The 22,146-nt window shown below is 32.5% G+C and overlaps 1 protein-coding gene across 1 annotated transcript; it reads left to right on the forward strand.

Annotated features, from left to right (window-relative positions):
• The first annotated feature begins 206 nt into the window (after positions 1 to 206).
• LOC123200032 (pentatricopeptide repeat-containing protein At2g34400) lies at positions 207 to 3,503 on the forward strand. Its single transcript, XM_044615115.1, has 3 exons — positions 207 to 1,232; positions 1,965 to 2,901; positions 2,975 to 3,503. The coding sequence occupies exons 1-3, from the start codon at positions 343 to 345 to the stop codon at positions 3,032 to 3,034; spliced, it is 1,887 nt and encodes a 628-aa protein (XP_044471050.1). The 5' UTR covers positions 207 to 342; the 3' UTR covers positions 3,035 to 3,503.
• The last annotated feature ends 18,643 nt before the right edge of the window (positions 3,504 to 22,146 follow it).

The raw sequence follows: 22,146 nt of genomic DNA on the forward strand, positions 1-22,146 counted from the left end.
TGCAAGAGAAATGTTTTTCTTTTTTCTCTTATTTTCTTTAATAACAAATATAAATATATATTTATTTATGTATTTAAGATGAATAAATATAGTAGTACTCTAAAGTATTAAAATGTTAAATAAAGGAACACATAAATAAAAATGCAAATAAAATTGATATAAAAGGTTTTTTAATAATTATTATTTTGCATAAAGGATGTAAATAATTTAGACCCTTCTTCAACGTAGGTGTATCGTGATAAAAGTTTTAAACTTCGCAGGTCAATTTGTCAGCAATTTCGAGTTGGGTTCCAGGACGGCTGATATAAAGCTCGATGCTTCCTGTCTGCGCGCTCACAAGTAATGCTTCTTAGAGCAAAACCCTCTTCTTCCTGCTATCTAACACTTTTTGAAATTAACGATCCAAAACAGCTACTTACTGAAAAGCTCTTATCCCTTTTGAAAAAATGTTCATCAGCAAAACCACTTCAACAAATTCATACTCAAATGCTCATTCACTACATTCAAAAACCCAACTTCATCCTTTCCAAAATCATTGACCTCAAAGATTTCAACTACGCTTCAACTCTTTTCTATCACCTCCCCAAACCCAATGACTACGCTTTCAATATAATGATCCGTGGCTTCACAACCACATGGAAGAAGTACTCTCTTTCTCTTCAATTCTATTACAATATGAAAGCTTTAGGCTTGAAACCAAATAATTTTACATACCCATTTTTGTTTATTTCGTGTGCGAATCTTTCGGCCTTGAGTCATGGAGTTTTGGCTCATTCGTGTGTGTTTAAGTTCGGACTGGATGGTGATGATCATGTTACTCATTCTTTGATAACTATGTATGCACGTTGTGGTGAATTGGGATATGCGCGGAAGGTGTTTGATGAAATTCAGGTGAGGGATTTGGTGTCGTGGAACTCAATGATTACAGGGTATTCGAAGATGGGAAATGCGATGGATGCGGTGGAGTTGTTTCGAAGGATGAGGGAGGAGGGTTTTGCACCGGATGAAATGACGTTGGTGAGCGTTCTTGGATTGTGTGGGGACTTGGGGGATTTGGGGTTAGGGAGATGGGTGGAAGAGTTTGTGGTGGAGAACAAAATGGTGTTGAACTCGTTTATGGGGTCTGCGTTGATTGATATGTATGGGAAGTGTGGAGATTTAGTGTCTGCAAGGAGGGTCTTTGATGGGATGGTGAAGAAGGATGTTGTTACATGGAATGCTATGATCACAGCGTAAGTGATTTTTTTTTTTTTTGGGCTATATACTTGTCCATTTTAATTTACTGTCGAAAAACTATGAAATAAAAACTTGGAGGTGCATGGATTTTTTGCTAAAAATAAAATTTTATCGGGAAATCTAAAGTAAACTTGTTTTACATGGTTTGAGGTTATACTATGTGAAGTAGTGTTGTCGTTGGTTTTTGATTGAACACTTTTCCCTATTTATCCAGAGAATTATTTGGAAAGCAAGTGATTATGCCTTGTAGTTGTCACGTAATGATAGAAGTCTTGGGCTGACACTCACAACAGTGTGGGTTGGGTCTATTTTATGCAAAGTTATGAACTGGGGGATTGAATCATAAAAACTCAAATAAGTCTGCTTTGGCTGGAGCAAGTACTGGGTAATAACCTTTCAATATGTTTGTGAAATATAGCTGAAGGATATCTGAACAAAGTTCCTAAAAATTGTTGAGGTTAGTTTCAGTTAATTTGGCTTGCTCATCTGTAGATCGTGCCAAGATGATGATGGCAGTTGACTAGACAGGCCCCGTCTCAGTTTCTTGGGTAGAATTTCCCATGCAAAAACTAATCCTGCATTAACATAAACTCTGCTTGCATAATGTGTTCATTTCAATTCAATAATTTTAAAAATAGTTTATAACATACATATTAATTTTATACAAAGTAGAGAATTTTTTTTTTTCCCTGAGTTCTGTGCTTACGAGCTGTTTAACCATGTAACAGATATGCTCAGAATGGTTTCTCAAATGAAGCAATTATGCTGTTTTATGGGATTAAGGAGGCTGGAATTAATCCAGATCAAATTACATTGATAGGAGTACTGTCTGCTTGTGCCTCTATTGGGGCCCTTGAGTTGGGGAAATCTGTTGATACATATGCGTCGGAAAGGGGCCTACAACACAACATTTTTGTTGCTACTGCATTGATTGACATGTATGCTAAATGTGGGAGCATAGAGAACTCATTAAGAGTGTTTGAAGGCATGCCTATAAAAAATGTGGTATCATGGAATGCAATGATCTTAGCTCTTGCTTTGAATGGACGAGCCTTGGAGGCCTTGTCATTGTTCAATTGCATGTTGAAGAATGGTAGGGATTTCCGTCCCAATGGCATCACATTTGTAGGAGTTCTTTCTGCATGTGTTCATGCTGGATTGGTTGATGTAGGTCGCTGGTTGTTTTACTTGATGACCTCGTCATTTGGGTTAAAGCCAAAAATTGAGCATTACTCTTGCATGGTTGATCTTTTGGCACGTGCAGGACATGTTCATGAAGCTTGGGATTTTGTTACGAAGATGCCTGAAAAACCAGATGAAATTGTACTAGGGGCACTGCTTGGTGCATGTCAAAAGCAGAGAAATTTTGAGGTCAGTCAAAAGGTGATGCAACTACTTCTGGAAATTGAGCCTTCAAATTCTGGAAACTATATAATCTCATCAAAAATATATCGGAATTTTAGAATGTGGGATGAGTCAGCAAAGATGAGGATGTTGATGAGACAGAGGGGTGTCAGCAAGACTCCTGGTTGTAGCTGGATCGAGATTGATGATCAAATACATGAGTTTTTTGCTGGTGATGATTTACAGCATTATTTAACTGAGATCTGCCTATTGTTTGACTTGCTAAATGAGGAAATGAAAAGGGAAGGTTACCTTCCAAAGGTAGATTGTTTATAGTCATTGAGATTTGAAAGTTGAGAAATTGCTTTATTCACCAATATTTTTGGAAATTTAGAAACAGGCTTGGAGACTAGAGGTACTTAAGAACTTCTACAAGCTGAGAACAGCTACCTAATTTGAGGAAATTCTCTCTCTCTACCAAGGTTGGAATAATGGAATGCAGTGTATCTTCCAACCATTGAGGCTACATGGAAGGCAATTATCCCAAAGCGTGTATTTCAAAGAGATTTTATATTCTTCCCTTAAAGAATCATGGAAATTCAAGAGTCTCAGTAGCACAAGATTTTTTTTTCGGTGAGTGCAGCACAAGAAATATTGAAGATATGTAAACGACAATTCTGTGATCTTTTTTGAAAGATCTCTTTGGTGGCACCAAATAGCTATTTATAAACTTTGATGTCATCGGATTTGTAAGGGTACAACATATTTGCTAATTGCCTCATCTTTAAGCTTCTAACAACTATTTTGGAGAAGCCTAGATAATTGCTTGTCCTCCAGAATCAGTCATGCTCCACATATCGATTTTCTAGGGTAAGTTGGTGTAAATATATTTAATATAGATTGACATTCTTTATCTTATTTAATCGTTTTATTTGTTTAAAATTCTCTTTGCTTTCTCTCTTCTTGGTGTTTCTCTTCAAATTGGAATAAGAGGCAGAAATAAATTTTCAATGTTTATTCTAGTAGCATAGGTAATTGTTTTCTTAATAACATGAAAAAAAGACTTATGAAAATCATTCAAAGTAGGTTAATATTATACCATTTTAAGAAGGCGAAAATTAGACCAAAAATTTTTGTATGTGAATATGATAGGTACCTGAATTGCTTTTCAACCAAAGCAGCACAACTTCCAACAAAGCAAATACTCTTACCCAAATTCAAGACAATCTCACAACAATTCATCCAGTCACAAAGCAATAAGAAAGTTTAGAAAGTAAACACAAATTCTGGAATTGCAACTTTGTATTGAATCTTCATGTAAGCACACAATATTGATATCAATATAGATGGGTTTTGTTTCTGGAAATCAGAAAATGTCTCACACTCTTATTACATAAGCCAAGAAGATAACCACAAATTCCTATTACATAAACTAAGAAAAACTAAGAAAAATAGCCAATATGCAAGGCATTCAAGGGGCCTATACTCTCCCTCAAATTTTCCCACTATCTTTGAAATTTTATGATGTCCCTCTGTTGCTTTTTCCTTCTTTTTTATAGACTGCTTTTGTGCTCCTTCCTTTGTTGTCTCCCCTGTTGTCCACATGTCCCTCATTTCCTTAGATTGCTCCAACTCATCACAAAACTTTAATCATCTACCACTACCCTTATATTTCTTCTTGTATACCTTAGGTCCTATCATTTCCCATGCTTTTAAGTGTCACCTTGTCCTTAAGGTGGAAATTAAGCAGTCATACAGTAATTGGTTCAAGAAATAATTTTCACATGCTATTGCCAAGAGGCTACATAATTTTCCAATTGAGGTTGCAATGTTGTTGACATGGACCTTCAGTTCATATATGCTCCCAAAAGCACCACGATAGATAAGTAAAAATGTCAGATGCCCTTTCATCTTTACTCCATATTTTAGCCACTCTTTTAAATCTATGTGATGAGAAAGAAATTTCATCAAGATAGATTGCTCACCTGCTACTTCATTTTCAAAAGTAGTCAAGATAGATTGCTCACTTACTACTTCATTTTCAAAAGTCTCTTCATAGCATGTTCTCATTGGAGTACCTTCTAGAATGGTATTAAAATGGTTTAAGTTGCAAAGCATTCTACAATCATTGCAAAATACACCAAGAGTATTTGGACTCACGCCTCCATGGTTTGATCGGTAGAATTCGAAGACAAATTGAGGTTTTTGAACCTATACAAAAGAATTTTTGACCTGGCTTGCAACACTCTTATATCTCGTTTTATACAATTGCTTAAAAAAGGTAACAAGTTTCATCCACCTAATGCTATGTTCTTGAGGATTAAAAGAAATTCTTGAAACTCCGCAAGGTATAAGTTCAGTTTTGAATTTATTGGAAACACTCTTTTCAAACCAATCTTTCATAAATCTTGTTGCAGTCCTTTCGCAAGGAAGTGTATTGGTGATTAAACTCGATAGTTTGTAGGTCTCAATATGGTAGGCAATGGTTTCAGTGTCCTTTATTGTTCCAAAAAAAAAAAATAATCATAATAAAAAGGCAGGAAAATGATTGATCAATGAAAAATTGTTTGCTCATAGATAGAATGTAAAGCTAAGTCACTGAAAGTTTCCTTGGTTGAAATAAAAGGAATCTCTAAAAATGTTTTCATTTGGTTGAAATCAAGTAGCCAACTAGAGATAGTGGTCGAATTTTGAATGGCTGAATTTTGGGTGTGTTGGAAAATACTGGAGATTGATGAGTCATATTGGTTTAGTGAATTTAAGGGAGCTATACTTGGGTTGGGTGAAGAAAAATGGATTTAGGTTTCTTGGATTATTGGGTAGTAGGTTGGGTTGTGGGAATTAAAGAAGTGTAAGTGGTGGGTTGGTAGGCTAAGTTGAGAGTATGGTGTGTTTAGGAGGGTTACATGTGAGTTAGTTTGGGTTGTGCTGGAATGCAATATTTGGGTTAGGATAGTGTGATATTTGGGTTTAGGGTCTGGTATGATTTTTGGATCGATCGGATTAGATGGATTTAATTGAAATTGGATCAAACTGATTTGATTTGGAGTGGTTAATTTGCAACTGAGAATTTGGATTAAATTGTTGGATTGAGTTTCATTTGAATGAAGTGGATTGTATGAAAGAGTTTGGGTTGGGGTGCATATTTTAGATGGTTTGAGATTTGGGCTTGGATCATATGTTATGATTGGGTCAATGGGGTAATTAATAGAAAAAGAGAAGTAGGTTGGATTTAAGGCAAGTTTTGGGTGTATGTGGGTTGGGTTTGTCTTTTGAAAATTTAGGTTAAGAGATATAGTTTTTGGGTCGGGTTGGGTTTTTGGGTTGAGTGAAAATTGGGTAGGGTGAAAATTATTATCACTATCCTTTTCTTTTTTATTTTTCAGTCGCCCTTCATCTTCTTCTTTTACAAAATGAACAACTTCCATCTCTATTTCTAACCTTTCTTGACCACCTAAACTATTGGATTCAGACACTGATTCTTCTTGTTGTCAACAAAAAAGTTGTCAATTCTCTTTTCAGTTGCTTGTATAATTTATTTTCTCATCAAAAATTTCACTCACTTGAATCTGGTCTTTTACTCTCTAGTTTTTCACCATATAAGATTAACATGACATCTTCATCTGAATCATCCTCTTCTACCATAAGAACTGTCTAGGACTTATATTCACATTTATGATTTGGTTTCTCAAACTTTTCACAATGAAGACGCATTCAAATCATTAACAATATACAAGTCTCCCATTGTGTCAATCATTGAACAAGTCTCCATCTTCCATTTTGATCCTGTATCATATCAATTCTTCCTATTTTCAAAATCATACGGCTCTGATATTAAATTGATAGGTGTCTGAACTGCTCTTCTTACAACAAGACTGTTGTTGTTGTTTAACAATCTCCACCTGCAAAAATATTCATAACAACACAGCCAAAGCACCATAACTTCTAGCAAAACAAATACTTCTACTCTAACTCAAGACAATCTCACAACAATCTATCCAATCACAAAACAATAAGAGAGTTTAGAAAGTAAACACAGATTATGGAATTGTAACTTTGTATTGAATCTTCGTGTAAGCACATAATATTGATATCAATATAGATGGGTTTGTTTTTGGAAATCAAAAAATGTCTCATATTCCTATTACATAAACTAAGAAAAATAGCCAATATGCAAGGCATTCGAGAGGCCTACACTCTCTCTCAATTTTTCCCATTATCTTTGAAATTTTTTAATGTCCTTTTGTTGTTTTTTCCTTCTTTTTTATATATTGCTTTTGTGTTCTTTGTTTTGTTGTCTCCCCTGTTGTCAATGTGTCCCTTATTTCCTTAGATTGCTCTACCTCATCAAAAAACTTTAATCTTCTACCATTGCCCTTATATGTCTTCTTGTACAGCTTAGGTCTTATTAGAATACGATTTAAAAAAATTGATGTGATGAATTAGGGCTTTGTTGGGGTGCACTCATTCTTTAAGGCCATTCATTTAAAAGCCCGACCAAATGGGATTCGCAAATAAAAGCGCTAATGTTACAACTAGTCCATTAATTGTTAAAGCTTCCATAATAGCCAAACTAAGCAATAAAGTACCTCGTATTTTTCCGTTTGCCTCGAGTTGTCTCATGCTACCTTTTATAGCTTGAACTGTTACAGTACCTTGATCGACCCCAAGTCTAATGAAAGCAAGCCTGACAACCAACCTAGTAGCAGTAACAGAAGCGACAAAAATTAGTGGATTCATGATAAGTTTCTCGTACTAAAATACTAAAATGAAGAAATAGTTAATGATACAATCATCCAATGAATTTTATGTGTTGTGAAAGTGAAATTGATGAAAAACAGAAAAAAGAAGAGTGATAAGGCAATGACAAGTTGAAACAATTGAGTTTAAGGATTTTAATTATGATCTTGATTATTATGTGCTCAAATAAGTTTCATTTTCATTCAAATTTGATGGGATATTTCTTTCCAATTCATTTTACATCTCTACCAATTTCAATTTCTCATTCCTTTTTATTGTGTTATTTGTTACACCTTTTTACTCAGAGATGAGTACTTTTGTTCATCTTGTTGAAATTTACTTTCCTTGATGATGAGGACTAATAGCATATGCCTCTAATATTGTAATAGGAGTGTAGCCTAATATTATTATATAATGGAGATTTGAATATTGGCATACAGCCTCTGCGATTCTTCTTGTTTTGGATTTTTCGCATGAATTCAAGGTTTCAATTTTAGCTTGGATAACTATTCTTGATACTTTTTTTATATTTATCTTTATGTTTAATTGGTTGGTATATAATTTCCTTTTGATTGTATAATGAGGGAAGAAAATTTTAATTTCTCATTATTTGTTTTTTCGCACGCTGATATTTTTTCTTGGGTCCATGAACAACTGATTTTATCAACTATGTCAATGGCTTACCAACACTTTTTCAAAAAGAAAAGGCATAATTGATATTTATAAGCAAATAAAGAGAACTCAATCTTTTAAATCGATTATCTTTTTTCTTCTTCAACATGATATATTTGGATAGTTATGTTGTTAGAACCAATGTGTATGTGAGGAAGAAAGGAAGAAAGAAGGTTATAACACATGGCAGCAACTGGGAGGTAACGGATGGCAATATTCTATAAATTTGATATGTAACAAACCAACAACAAGAAAATAGGGACGTACAGAAAATAGGTAATAGATGGCAAGGTATCGACGTTAGTCTATTTCTACGACGTCACTTGCCCATGTACTGATTTTCATTTTGGGAGACAGGATCTATGCATTTTTGGTTTTACAAAAGAGGAGAGGGGAGAAAACCTTTCTTTCTAAAAAAAATAACCTTTTATGGTTTAGGGAGGTAGTTTGGACAATTTATATATGTCCAATTGCCTTTTATAACTGCTATTGGCAATTATATTAAACCGGATCGGGTTAACCCATCATGGGTGGACCCGAAACCAATATCTCCCACTCACACTTGATGAAAGACCCAAACCAAATGCTTAGCTACAGAAATCCCATATAGTAGTACGTTTCATACTTGTAAATATGTTGTGCGACCTCGCAAGCAACCTGCACTTAGGAGCTAAAAACTATGTATCTGTTAAGAATAGCATAGCCGTTTCAACCTGAATAAAACAAAAATAAAGCATTAGGCTCGCAACACCCCAGACTTACTCGAAAACACTAGTTCCCTTTAATCTCTCATTTATCATTGTGTTATTTTGCTATATATCCATGATTAATTCCAATCTCTCATATGAGTGACATGATCGACCGGCCAATGGACACACATAACATGTAAGTTTTCCTCTTCTATTCGAAATTCTCAATTTAACTTAGCTGTTTTTCTAGTCATGTTCCATAGACCAAATCATGCATGATCATAGGTTCCAAGCTAAGATAACAATACTAAGAGTAAATATCAAACAACAGTAAAGAGTCAAAGGATACCAACATGAGGTAATCCTCATAAAGTCTCACACAATGAGGGAGTAGGGATTTATCCTCTCACTACTTTAACTCGTCTTATTTATGCACACTTGGTATGAATCATATGCTATAATGTGTACTTTCTTAAATGTCATTCACAACACTATACAGATCTTAGTTCAATCGCTACACTTAATACTTAACCTGAGTTCTTAATCATCTTCACACTTGTAGGTATTTATCTATATTAAGAACTAATATTTGACATTCACAAGTTATTTGGACGTGGGGAATCCAAATCGGTCATTTTTAAATGTATCTATTCATGCTCTCACCTTGATCAATCATTAAGGCGACATTTTGACTTCAATAAATTTTTTCTTGAGAAATTCGTCTCTTATTGGTATGTTCTCTCAGTATCACATTTCTCAAGAATAATGTCTCATCTTTGCTTGCTCTCTCAGCGCTAAAGGTGATTGCTCGTGTGAGTGAGTCAATCTCTAACTTGTGTGACATTACAATCTTGTTGAGCTAAAAATAATGAGTATACAATGAAAACCCAAGAATTTCGGGACATAAGTTCAAAACATAAAATAAACTTAAATTCATGGTTTTCGACGTTGTGTCACCAATACGATATATATAAACTTAACACTCATCAATCATAGTCTATGCAATCCAAGAAATTTAACATGTGCAAGAAATACTTTTCTTGGAAGAATCTTGATCAAAGGATTAGTGACCATACAATGCGTAGAATTATATTATATGTTCATTTCCCTCTTGGAAATAGAGTCTCTTATTACATTGTGTCTAGTGTTGATACGTTTGGTTATCTTATAAAAATTTACGATCTTTTATTTCAATAGACAACTATTATTTCGACAATATCGTTTTGTTTACTCAGATTCACGAAGAATCTTCTTAACCAAACAGTTTCTTGCATATTTACTGAATAGGTTATTTACTAAGTTTCCGATATGGATATGACTATGCATCTCTGTTTCTTATCGCTCCAAGATATGAGCCCTTTTGGAGTAAGAAAACATAGTCGTAATTTAATTTGCATTGGTCTAAATTCTTTCTCCAACTAGCATCTCAATAGCCAATCAAACTCAAATTTTATCCTTAATCACTTAATTAATCATCCACAAAGCCTTTTAAAATATCAATATTCTATATACAGTTTTTCAGTGCTCTTTTCAACATTTACTTATATCGACTAACCAACCCAATAACAAAAATAAATATATGGGCATGTACACACCATAACATACATAATACATATGATGACATCTGAATAGGTAACCTTTGACATTTCTCTGCTTCTATTTTAAATTTTGAGACATATATCTTTTGGCTCAATAATTCATCATTTAACACAAGAATATCAACAGGTTCAAAGTATACCATATTGTATTGTTCTAAAATCTTTTGAATATTATGCTCTTATAATAGAGTCAAAAGTTTCTTTAAACAATTCCTCTAGATTTAAATTCACAATATGTAATATGCTTTCTCATATTCTACAAGTCGAAAATATGGACGACCATCCTTTGATGATTATCACTTACTTCAAATCATTTTTAGCTATCTATCCATCATCACACACATTAATAGAATTACAAATTTGTCATTAGACTTTGTCACATAGACATGATGGTCTTGACTAATCACTTCAAGGTCATAAGATATTAACACTTATAAAATTTCAAGTACCAGTATCTGAGTGACAATTTTAGGTCATTAAAGCTTGCACACTCTGCACTTCAGACCTATTCACCCAGATTTCTTTGTCAAGTTTTCCACTAAGAAAAATTGTCTTGACATTTATTTGGTGTAATTCTAAATTCAAATGTGATACTATAACTAGAATCAAACATATTAAAGTAAATATTATGAATGACGATCTATACCTTCTCATTGGGTATAGTGAAATTATATTTATTTATTGAGTTATCCACCTTACGACTAATTCAGGAAACCCATTCACTCTTAATGAATTTTCAATCCAGCGATTAGTCGACCAAAACCTATAATTGGTTTGTTTTCTTTGTATTTCATCTTTTCTTCCAATACATTTCAAAATTTTCCTATCAAAGGATGAGAGAATTATTTCAAGTTCTTCATCATCTTGGAGAGTGGTTATGAAAACCTCGTTTTCACTTCAAAACGTCACCGAAATACTTTTGTACATCCATTCCAATGCTCTTAAGAATTAATGCTCCTACTATTCGAAATAGATTAAAACTTAATTACAATGCTCCCATTAGGTTGAGATGAATGAAACAAGCAATTGAGGATCATTACTCCCATTATCCAAAATAGGTTGAAGCTCAATTGTATTTGCTTCCATTATTTTGAACAAGTATAGGTCTTATATCTTAGGACTCAACTAATGATCGCTAAGATATACTCATTCTCATTCTTTTTCTTATCTCATTCAGATGAAACTTTTTATCAGCATCATCCCTATTAAGAAAAATATCTTCTATAAATGTAGTATCTTTAACACAAGTTCAGTTAATCTTCCAACAAAATCCTCCCTAATGAACACATATCCTTTAGAGTGCTCAGTGTATCTGCTAAAGATACATTCATATCTTCTCAGTCCTAATTGTTCAAACTTATGGGAAAAGCTATGGATAGACATTGCTAACCACTAAGGTTGCAATCAATTAACTCAGGTTTTATGTCTAACCATAACTCATAAGAAGTGGAAGCAACTGGTTTAGTAGGCAATCGGTTAATACTCAAACAGCAATAAACATCATATCATCACAAAGTGACTTGACGTTTTGTTTGTGCCTTCATTGACTTAACCATTTCCAATAGAGTTCAATTACTCTTCTCCGTTACACTGGTTTGTTGCGAAGTTTTGGAATTATTATTTCTCATACTATTTCTTTTTCATTGCTCAGTTTCTTGAATTTTTTGGATAAATGCTCAAGATCTCGGTGAGTACATAAAACTCTTATCTATTTTGTCTCATTGATTCTCAACCTCAATTATATATAGTGTCTAAAATAGTCTACTACTTCTGACTTATGGGAGATCAAGTAGATAAGACTGAATCGAACATTGTTATCATCACTAGTAATGAAACATGAGATACATTCTCAAACTTTGCATTCATAGGAAAAGATATACCTAAGTATATAGATTGCAAAGGAAGTCAAACTCTTATAGTTTTGTCGAATGGTCTTTTAGAAGTTTTTCCAACTAGGCAATGCACACATGTGAATAGTTCTATTTATGTGAAAGTTTTTAATAAACTTTCATAGCCCAATTTATTCAACCCATCTAGGCTAACATGCCCTAATGTAACATGTCATATATTTGCATTCATATCCATACATATAGGAGAAGCAAATAATGAAAAACTTAACATTATCAAAATGTAAGGTGACAAACACCATACAACCATTCAACCAACAAACCAAATCTATAGAAATCAATTTTATCGCATTTCAATAAAACACTTAGAGAAATTCAAAATATATCCTAATTTAAGAAAAACAAGTACTTCAACTAAGATTTGTTAAATATTTGGAGCATATTAGATTTCGTGTAGGTATAGGATTCGACCACCCGTAAAACTCATTTGGTTGTGTCTATTCCTCTTACTATAACCCTTATGTTATTGCCTACATACATCAAATTCACTTTATTCAGAATTCGACCAAAATCTACTAAAGATCTTCTATCATGAGCTATTTAGTTGGTAGCTTTTGAGTTCATAATCCACGTAAGATAATACTCAATTAATATCATAGTACTAGAAAATAAAGTTTCATCACTCTATGTTGAACATGACTATCATTTTCAACTTTGTTCGTTCACAAATGATATTATTCTTATTGCTTCTATTGCAACTATTCATCTTGTTTCCGTCTTTTCTTCTAATACTTTTGTCATTCTTCTCATTTTAATTCCTTGTTCTTATTCTTTTAACATTATACGATCTCCTTCCTATATTAAGACTTGAATCACTCACTTTTAAAACTTGATCCTGTAACGTATGCACGAGTACCAAGTTTAGCTATATCAAGGGCGTTTGTCCTCTTATTCTATGTGACAAGAACAATTAACAAAAATCCTTCTTTTGTCATTATAGGTCATATGTACCTTTATACACTCCCATTATCAAGATCTACTATTCACGTATCACGTTACACGTAGCTAACTTCAATTCCATAATCGGATTTGATATTCAATCAAATTCAACAATCAACTATCTTTATTTAGGGACTGCAGTTCCTCTAAACTTTTCAATTAAAATCATACTTATGACATATGCAGTTGAATATTACTGGTACTCATATACTAGATTGTTATTTATGAAACTGATCAAGATATCACACGAAATGAGTCTTGCTTCTTACATGCATGATGTACGTCAACAACACATTTGTGAAAGGCACTCATTTGGGTTTTTATCCCTTAGTCAGCCATAACTCTATCTTAACCTGATCTACGACTGTCAAAGTCTTTTGCTCATCTAGGATATTGTGCATTTCAAATGCCACACGTTGTAATTCTCCCTATTCAGTATTATTCTCATTCAAATCAGCCATCATTTTCTAAGATGTTATAGTTAACTAGATCACAGAGACATATCTATCAGACACAATACTATCAAACGCAATCAAATACACATCAATTGTCGTAACTATGTATTAAAATTTAAAATATCTCACATAAGGCACAAAATCGAAAGTTTACTATGTTCCCAATTATCTTTCATAATACAAGTGTTTGACATTTTAAACTTTAACCTAATTGCGTCAATATTAATTCTGGATGAGAATTTCATTAAATTATATCAATCTCCGAATTTTCACATTTAACAAATATATATGATACAACGAATGCATCATCTATTTTGACTATGACTATTTCATCAACCCGTATTGATTTTTAAGTTTCTTTATCCATGATAAAGTCTCTATTATATTTGTGTTAGGTAAATTATCTCGCATTATGTTAATTTGGAAATAACGTTAAAGTTGTGGATATTCTCTCGTACATTACTAAGCGTCACTCTATAACAAGCTGTAATGAATCCACTCAGTCCCAAAAAGTTTTAAATTCTTGTCTCGAATAAGATCATTGATTACGAGGCTCATATTCATGCATGGATATTATCTCTTTTCCAATTAAGATAATTCAACAGAGTATTGATAGTTTCGACATGCAATGTGATGGTCCTTGTCAACAAACTTACATGAAGTAGAAACATGTATTTCAAAACACCAATAGGTGTTTTCGGGAGTGGAAATAAGATATTACATGTTATTATGCGCCGTAAGACCGATAGAACACATCTTATACACAGATCCAAGTACTACACAACTTCCAAGGACCAGAAAATAGGTTTCACATGCCAAGACGAGCAGAAATGGGTGTTCACGTGCCAAAATAAGCTCATACACTCCTTCAAGCATCAAGTCGACTTTGCACGTGCCTCCATGCATCATAAAGACTCTACTAAGTTGTCACGCACGCATATGCATTGGTCAACCTTTTGATCATTCATCGGTCAACTAACCCGATGGATAGTTGATCTATTCGAGTGACCCGATTGACTCAACAGGTTGACCATTTAACCGATGGGTCTTGACCAACCCGTTGACCAACGAGTCGGGTAATTGGGTTTTCCTAATCTGATTTTGATTCGATTCTGCGTGATGAAACCTAGAATTTCGTCCGTTCAATTAGCTGACTTTCGAGGACTTTTCGATGACAAAAACATAGGGCTTTTGTACCCTAGGCGACGGTGAATCTAATCATTCCAAGTTCCGATGCTGATGGCGCCAAACTCTGTCGAAATGACGAAGAGAAGAAACACACGTTGGGTCTTACTTTTGGATCAATTTTTATCGATTTAGGCATTAATTCGAGTCATTTTTCAATTTAAAACATGTAATATCATTCCAATCATTCATCCAACATGTTTCCCAACACTAATTTCATGCAATTTTGACCGAATTAAATTCATGCCCAAAAACAAATTTTTAAAACAAAAATCAATATACATATTCTAATTGGCATAATAAACGCAATATGATTCACAGAAAACATAGCAAATACGCATCATAGGCTCTAGTTCCAATGTTGGGAATAATTAAACATGTTAGAATCAAATTCTATTAATTTTTTAATAAAAGATTTTGCGTACCTGGAGTAATTTTCGATGAAGCTTTTTCAAATACTGTACAAGGTATCGACGTTAATCTATTTTCATGACGCCATTTGCCCACGTACTGATTTTCGTTTTGGGAGACAAGATCTATGCATTTTTGGTTTTACAGGAGAGGAGAGGAGAAGGGAGAGGACCTGTTTTCTGAAAAAAATAACCTTTTATGGTTTAAGGAGCCAGTTTGGACAATTTATATATGTTCAACTGCCCTTCCAACTGCCTCTTATAATTGCCTTTGGCAATTATATTAAATCGGGTCAGGTCGACTTGTCATGGAAAATATCTTGTAATGCCTTGTGTATTGCCTTGTGTATAAATAGGTTTAAGTTGTCATATAACTGTATAAGTGAGATAAAAGATAAGAGAGATATATGATAAATATCTTAAAAGAATTGAGAGAAGAGAGAACAATCTAAGTGAGATCATACAAGCTATATTTTTAAAATTGGATCAGTGATTGAACCTATTATCTTACTAGTTTATGGTTCGACTGATTCAACCTATTATCAAATTATAATTAATGTATTAAACAACATCAAACATTTAACACATGTTTTAAATATAAACCATAAAAAAATTATTAGAAGCAAATTTGTACAATTATGAATAACAACAAAGTGTATTTGCTCTTTTGAAACATAAATTTTAATTCACTAAAACAAAAAAAAAAAAACTCAAAAAATAGAATAAAAGTTAAAATTAGGGTTGCGACAATTAGACTTGGTTAAACCCAGTTCTACTGGTTTTGACCTATTCACCTAGCTTATGAAGTTTGATTGGGTTTGACCAAGTCTTATATCAAACCTATTTTTTGTGAAAATAGACTGGACTAAGAGCCAGTTCCTTGTTGAACTGACCATTCTGTTTTGATTTTGAAAACATTGGTTGACAATGAAATTGCTAACATGACAACAATTTCTTATGTTGAAAAGAAATTGGATATGCATTGTGAAGGAAAATTTTTCCATCAAAGATGTTTTTTGCACATTATCAATTTGATTGTTAAAGTGTATTTAGAAGATATATAGGAATAGATAAAAAAAGGTGTGCACAACTATCGAATTCATTGCTGGTAGCGATACAAGATCAAAAGAGCATATCATGTTGTAAGTAGGAGGATCCACATGTTAAACAGTTAAAGTTATGTTGTGACATAACCATCTAACGAAACCCAACATACTTAATGTTGGAAATGACTCTTCCAACCGCATGCCAAAGTATAGACTTTGTCAACCAAAAGAATTCCCTATACATTGTCGTCAATGCATTTGCTTGGAAGGTTTTGTAAACTATTTTATGTATTTCTCAATTTTGTTTTTATTTACAATTTCACTAATCAATTAAGTGGTATTTATTATCATTACCTCTAATTTAGCTTTTGATATTTCGCTTCAAATTTGAACAAAAATAGTTTATAAGAATAGAGATGATCTTGACTAACGTTAAATAGTTATTGATATAAAAGAAAAATAACATATATATTGATTAGATATTTCATTCTTATATGGATTAAGTTCTGTTTTAAATATCAAGTTTAAATTAAATATATTTAAAACTATAATTACACAATTTGGGTTGGACTTAAACCAAGCCTGTTCGACCTCGACTGGAACAAGCCAAAAATGAGTCAGTCTTATATTATTAAGGGAATTCTCAAATTATTCTATTGGGAGAATCAAAATTTTAGATTTTTTTTATAAAAAATATCAAACTTATAGTATATTTTTGGTTGAAAATATAGAACAAACTCAATTAAAATTATTTATTTTATTTTGTATTTAAAACAAAATAATCAATTTGACACAATTTAATTTAAAAAAAAAAGGAAAAGTTCATTCATTTCAATTAAAAAAATAATGAAATTTTGGCTCATTCAATAATAAAATTTCAAAATTCAAATCCTCCAAAAAAACAAGGTGATAAATCTATACCTCCTTAGGGTGTTATCTTTTTAAAAACGGAACTTAAATTAAATGCCCATTTTACCTTTTTATTAAGCAAAAATGCTCATGTTTCCTATTTCTAAGTAAAAATACATATTTTTCCTATTCTTAAGTAAAAATACCCAAAAATTTTTTTAAAATACCAAAACTACCCTTCACTACATCTATATAAACATTTTCATTTTCACTCTCACTCTCATTTTATACATTTCTCATATTACACAAACATTTACTCTTACTCTCATTTTTACTAAATATCAATTACTGCGGATTCGTTTAGAAGAAAGAATTTGCATTTTTGAATTCGAATCGAAAAAAATTAATTCATGAGAAAAAGGTATTTATACGAATCTTAACTCAAAACTTAATTTTATTTATTAAATCTAATTCGTATATCATATAAAGGGGGCATTTGGATATTTGATAATAAATTAGGAGTTAAATTAATTTAGGAAAATATGGGGGCATTTTGATATTACACCATGTATAAAGGATTTAAATAACATGTTAAAAATAAATAGATGCATTTTAAAACAAAACAACATACAAGAGTGTTAAATTAAATGTTAGATAATTAAGGGGGTAAATGAAATGTTAGAAAAATATTGGGGTATTTTGATGTTGAACATTATAAAAACATTTTAAATGAAATGTTAAAAATAGATAGATGTATTTTGGTACAAGACAACATACAAGAGTGTTAAATGAAATGTTAGATAATTATAGAAGGTTAAATAAAAATTTAGAAAATATGGGGGGTTTTTTATATTAACTATTGTAAAACGATTTTAAATAATATATTATGAGTATATAGATGCATTTCCATACAAGACAACATATTAGGGTGTTATATAAAGTAATAAATATTATAGGGGGTTAATTGAAATATCAAAAAAATATGGAGTATTTTGATATTAAACATTATATAATTGTTTTAAATGATATATTAAGAGTTGATAGATATATTTTCATATAAGACAACATGTGAAGGTGTTATATGAAATGTCACATAATTATAAGGGGTAAATAAATGTTAGAAAAATATAAAAGGTGTTTTGATATTAAACATTATAAAAACGTTCTAAATGAAATATTAGGAATAGATAGATGTATTTTAATCTACGACAATATATAAGAGTATTAAATGAAATGTTAGATAATTATAGGGGTAAATGAAATGTTAAAAAAATATGAGGGGTTTTTTTATATTAAACATTGTAAAACGGTTTTAAATTATATGTTATGAGTAAGTAGATGTATTTTCATATAAGATAATGTGTGAGTGTATTATATGAAATGTTAGATGATTATAGGGAGTTAATGAAATGTAAAAAAAATATGAGAGATATTTTGATATTAAACATTGTAAGACAATTTTAAATGACATGTTATTAGTAGGTTGACATTTTGAGAAATTACAGGTGACATATATATCAATAAATGGTTATTGTGGATTTTTCTTTTAAATGTTTAATTTTTCCTAAAAATTTATCATTATAGAATTGATAGTTAAAATCGTTGGTTATGTGTTGGCTCGTTTCTAAAGAGAATGAATTCAACGTGATGACAACATAATGAAATATGTTGGAAGATGTAAACAATTGATTAAAATTCCCTTTGGAACAACATTTGCGAAATTTATTCAACTTTTGAAGAAGCATTACAGCCTTGATCCAATCAAAAACTACCTTCAACTATATATGAAGCCAAGAAAAATTGAGCTCAACTGCCCCATACAGATCCAAAATGATGAAAATGTCCAAGGTCTTATTGATATGTCTCAATACTTCTAGGAATGTATTAATACTTCTAGGAATGTATTCTTGTTTTTGTTACATGTAGCCCAATCGAAAGAGAAGAAAAAGAATAAGAAAAAAAAAATAGTGAAGTGAAAAAAGAATATGATTTGGAAGATTTGATTGATTTCAGTAACGATGTATTCTATTTTGCAAACTCATGGGCTCATGGAGAGAAAGATAGGGTTCCCGACTAAGGTGACTTTAAGGCTAATGATATGACTGATATTCTTCTTGATGAGGCAGAGTTCGAGCATATGTCATCTGTTACTGGGGGTATAAATAGTTTATAGCTTAAAGATTCTATTTTGGGTGATGGAAATTATTCTGCGCCATTTTTTGACAATGTCCCCATTGATCTGTTTAGACAACTTCTTGATTTTCCTCCATAGCCATCAACATCATCAAGTGGTACAAGATCGATCTGAAAGAATAATGTTGTAAAACTTAGCGATATTTTTCATAACAAATAACACTTGAAAAATGTTGTGGATCAATTTTCCCTAAAGAAAGGATTTCAATATAGGGTAAAAAAGTTTGACATAGGGTGATGGAAGATTAAGTGTAATTATGAAAAATGTAGCTAGTGTATATTTGCAACCAAAGCCAAAGTCAGTGAAGTCTTCCAAGTCATTAAAATGAATCCAACCCATACATGTTCAGTTGATCAAAAAATGTCACATCACTAACGAGCTAGGCCTCGAGCTTTAGGTCAATTAATGAGGTCAAAGTTTGTATTGATCGATGAAATTTATCAGCCTAAAGAAATAATTGTCGACATTGTCAAATGGTATAAAATTGACATTTCATATTCACAGGCTTGATAGGCATGAAATTGAGCTTTAAATTTACTGAGGGGCTCACCAAAAGAATCATTGATACTCTTATTAGATTATTGTTATAATTTACAACATACTAATTTGGAAACTGTGACAGCTATTGAAACGGACAATGACCATTGATTTAAGTATTTTTTTCATAGCATTGGGATGTTTCGTTTGTGCATTTAGACAATATCTTCGATTTGTTATTTACATTGATGCTACTTTCTTTAAAGACCGATATCTAAGTCATTTATTCCTTACGATGGGCCTCGATAGTAATAACCAGATATACCTTATTAGTTTCAGTGTCGGTAGAAAAAAAGATCATGACACGCGGTATTGGTTTCTCAAGAAGGTTAAAGAATACATCCATGACATCCCCGAGTTGGAGATAATCTTGGATCAACATCATGTTATATACGCTACAATGGCTGAAGTCTTTCCAGATATCCACCATGGGTGTTGTTGTCATCGCCTTCTGTGTAACATGTAAGCAAAGTATAAATACGACTCAAAGGTAATGTGTTAAAACATGTATAAAATTTTTATTTCGTTTAACATTTTATAAATTTTGATCATAAAGTTGTCATATTATTTATTACCTTGTAGGTTGTGGGTGCATATTGAAAAGTCAAAAAATCATATACAGAAGCAGATTTTGAGGCTATGATGCAACCTCTTGATGCGATGAATCCTTAAGCTAGAGCTTACCTATATAAGGTCGAATTTTAGTGATGGACATGACACATTTTTTAGGGCATTGATACAATATAATGATAACTAATATTGCAGAGTCATTTAATGCCCCTGTCAGACATACACGAGGTCTACCTATCATGATGCTTGTCGGTTCATTCGGGGTACATTAAAGCGATGGTTTTACGAGAGGAAAAACCATACAAGTACATGCCTAATTATTAATAATTATCTATTTGAGCATGTCTTCCTTCATTTATGTTTGTTATTAATAGATGTGTTGTTTCTTTTTTCAAATTATAGATGAATGCCCCAACTATGTTACCCTATGGACGAAATAGAAGATCAATCGTCATGTGTTAAAGTCTACACATTTGGAAGTTTGGCCAATTATACCTCTTCAGTTTCAGATTATTGGTTTTGGTGGATACATGGGTGTTGTGGACTTCAATGAAATGTCTTGTATGTGTAGAAAGTTTCAGCTTTCAAATATTCCATTCAAGCATGTCATTACTATTGAAAGACACATGAGGCTTACAAATGTCAATGCATGGGTTCATCTATTCTTCTGCATCGAGTTCTACCATGTAATATATGTGAAACATGTAAACCCTCTCGGAAACCAATCAGAATGGTTGCATGCACCAAAAGAAAGAGTTATCCTACCTCTTATTTTCAATCGTCATTGACCAGGTCACTGGTGAAAAAAATGTCTATATGACTCCATGTAAGAACATCGCGCGTACGCCATTGAAAAATCCGTAGAGACATATAGATATCAACTATATCCATCTAATTATATAGGGTGTCTATCGTCCCATATATCCAATCTTGCAATACAATCATTAATGGTTAAATTCAATCAATTTGTGTTTTTACCAATTAATATAGATAATCAAGAAATATAAACATACCTAAAAAGTAAAAGGAAATCCGTAAAGGTCATATTTACGCATCTCAGCATATGGTCGGAACAAACTCTGTCACTTGCCTAGGACATCAACTCATACATCATCTGCCATACTAGAACGCCCCAAGAATAGGTATTAAACCTATCCAAATGATCAACCAACTGAAGGTACTCTGTAGATACCTTCTTTCATCGATCATTTTCCAACAATACCAGATGGAGGCAATACAACAAGGCCATCTTGACGACATCAATGTCATCATCCCTTTATGGCCTATCCAAGAAAATATGCTTGATATCCTAATACTGGACTTTCTAACTGCCCTGAAAGTACGTATCTCTAAAACGATGTTCAGATGAGTAGGGAATATATAATGAAAATGCAGTGCGTTGGCTGAATGGTAGCCCCGTCATCAAAGCAAACTCTTATGGGCTAAATCTCACATCCACCCCATTAACTCTGAACCAGAACTCATCTATGCCTAAGCCCCGGTGTAGTTGTCGTAGTAGAAATGAGTATACCAACACTCTGGAGAACTTGATATCCGATAGTCAAAGAAAATACCCGAAACACATCCTCTCAAACAATCGAAGCTTGGGGGTCAGTATTGACCTAATCTTTGACATGGCAGTGCATTGGACATGACATATCACTTCTGTTCGAAAGTGTCCTGACTCATCGAAGATTTGTAACTCGTCTTCTATACGTTTTCTTTTATGAGAAGTATCCTGAAAAAAATTTGAAAGTTTGTAAGAATTTCATTAA

The sequence above is a fragment of the Mangifera indica genome, chromosome 17 (genome assembly GCF_011075055.1).
Source record: "Mangifera indica cultivar Alphonso chromosome 17, CATAS_Mindica_2.1, whole genome shotgun sequence".
NCBI classification, from domain to species: domain Eukaryota; kingdom Viridiplantae; phylum Streptophyta; class Magnoliopsida; order Sapindales; family Anacardiaceae; genus Mangifera; species Mangifera indica.

Excerpts from the sequence above, each read along its gene's own strand:
- LOC123200032 (XM_044615115.1), top strand. The coding sequence starts at position 343 with ATGCTTCTTAGAGCAAAACCCTCTTCTTCCTGCTATCTAACACTTTTT. Across the intron at positions 1,233-1,964 it reads TGGAATGCTATGATCACAGC|ATATGCTCAGAATGGTTTCT; the intron begins GTAAGTGATTTT and ends ACCATGTAACAG. Across the intron at positions 2,902-2,974 it reads GGGAAGGTTACCTTCCAAAG|AAACAGGCTTGGAGACTAGA; the intron begins GTAGATTGTTTA and ends TTGGAAATTTAG.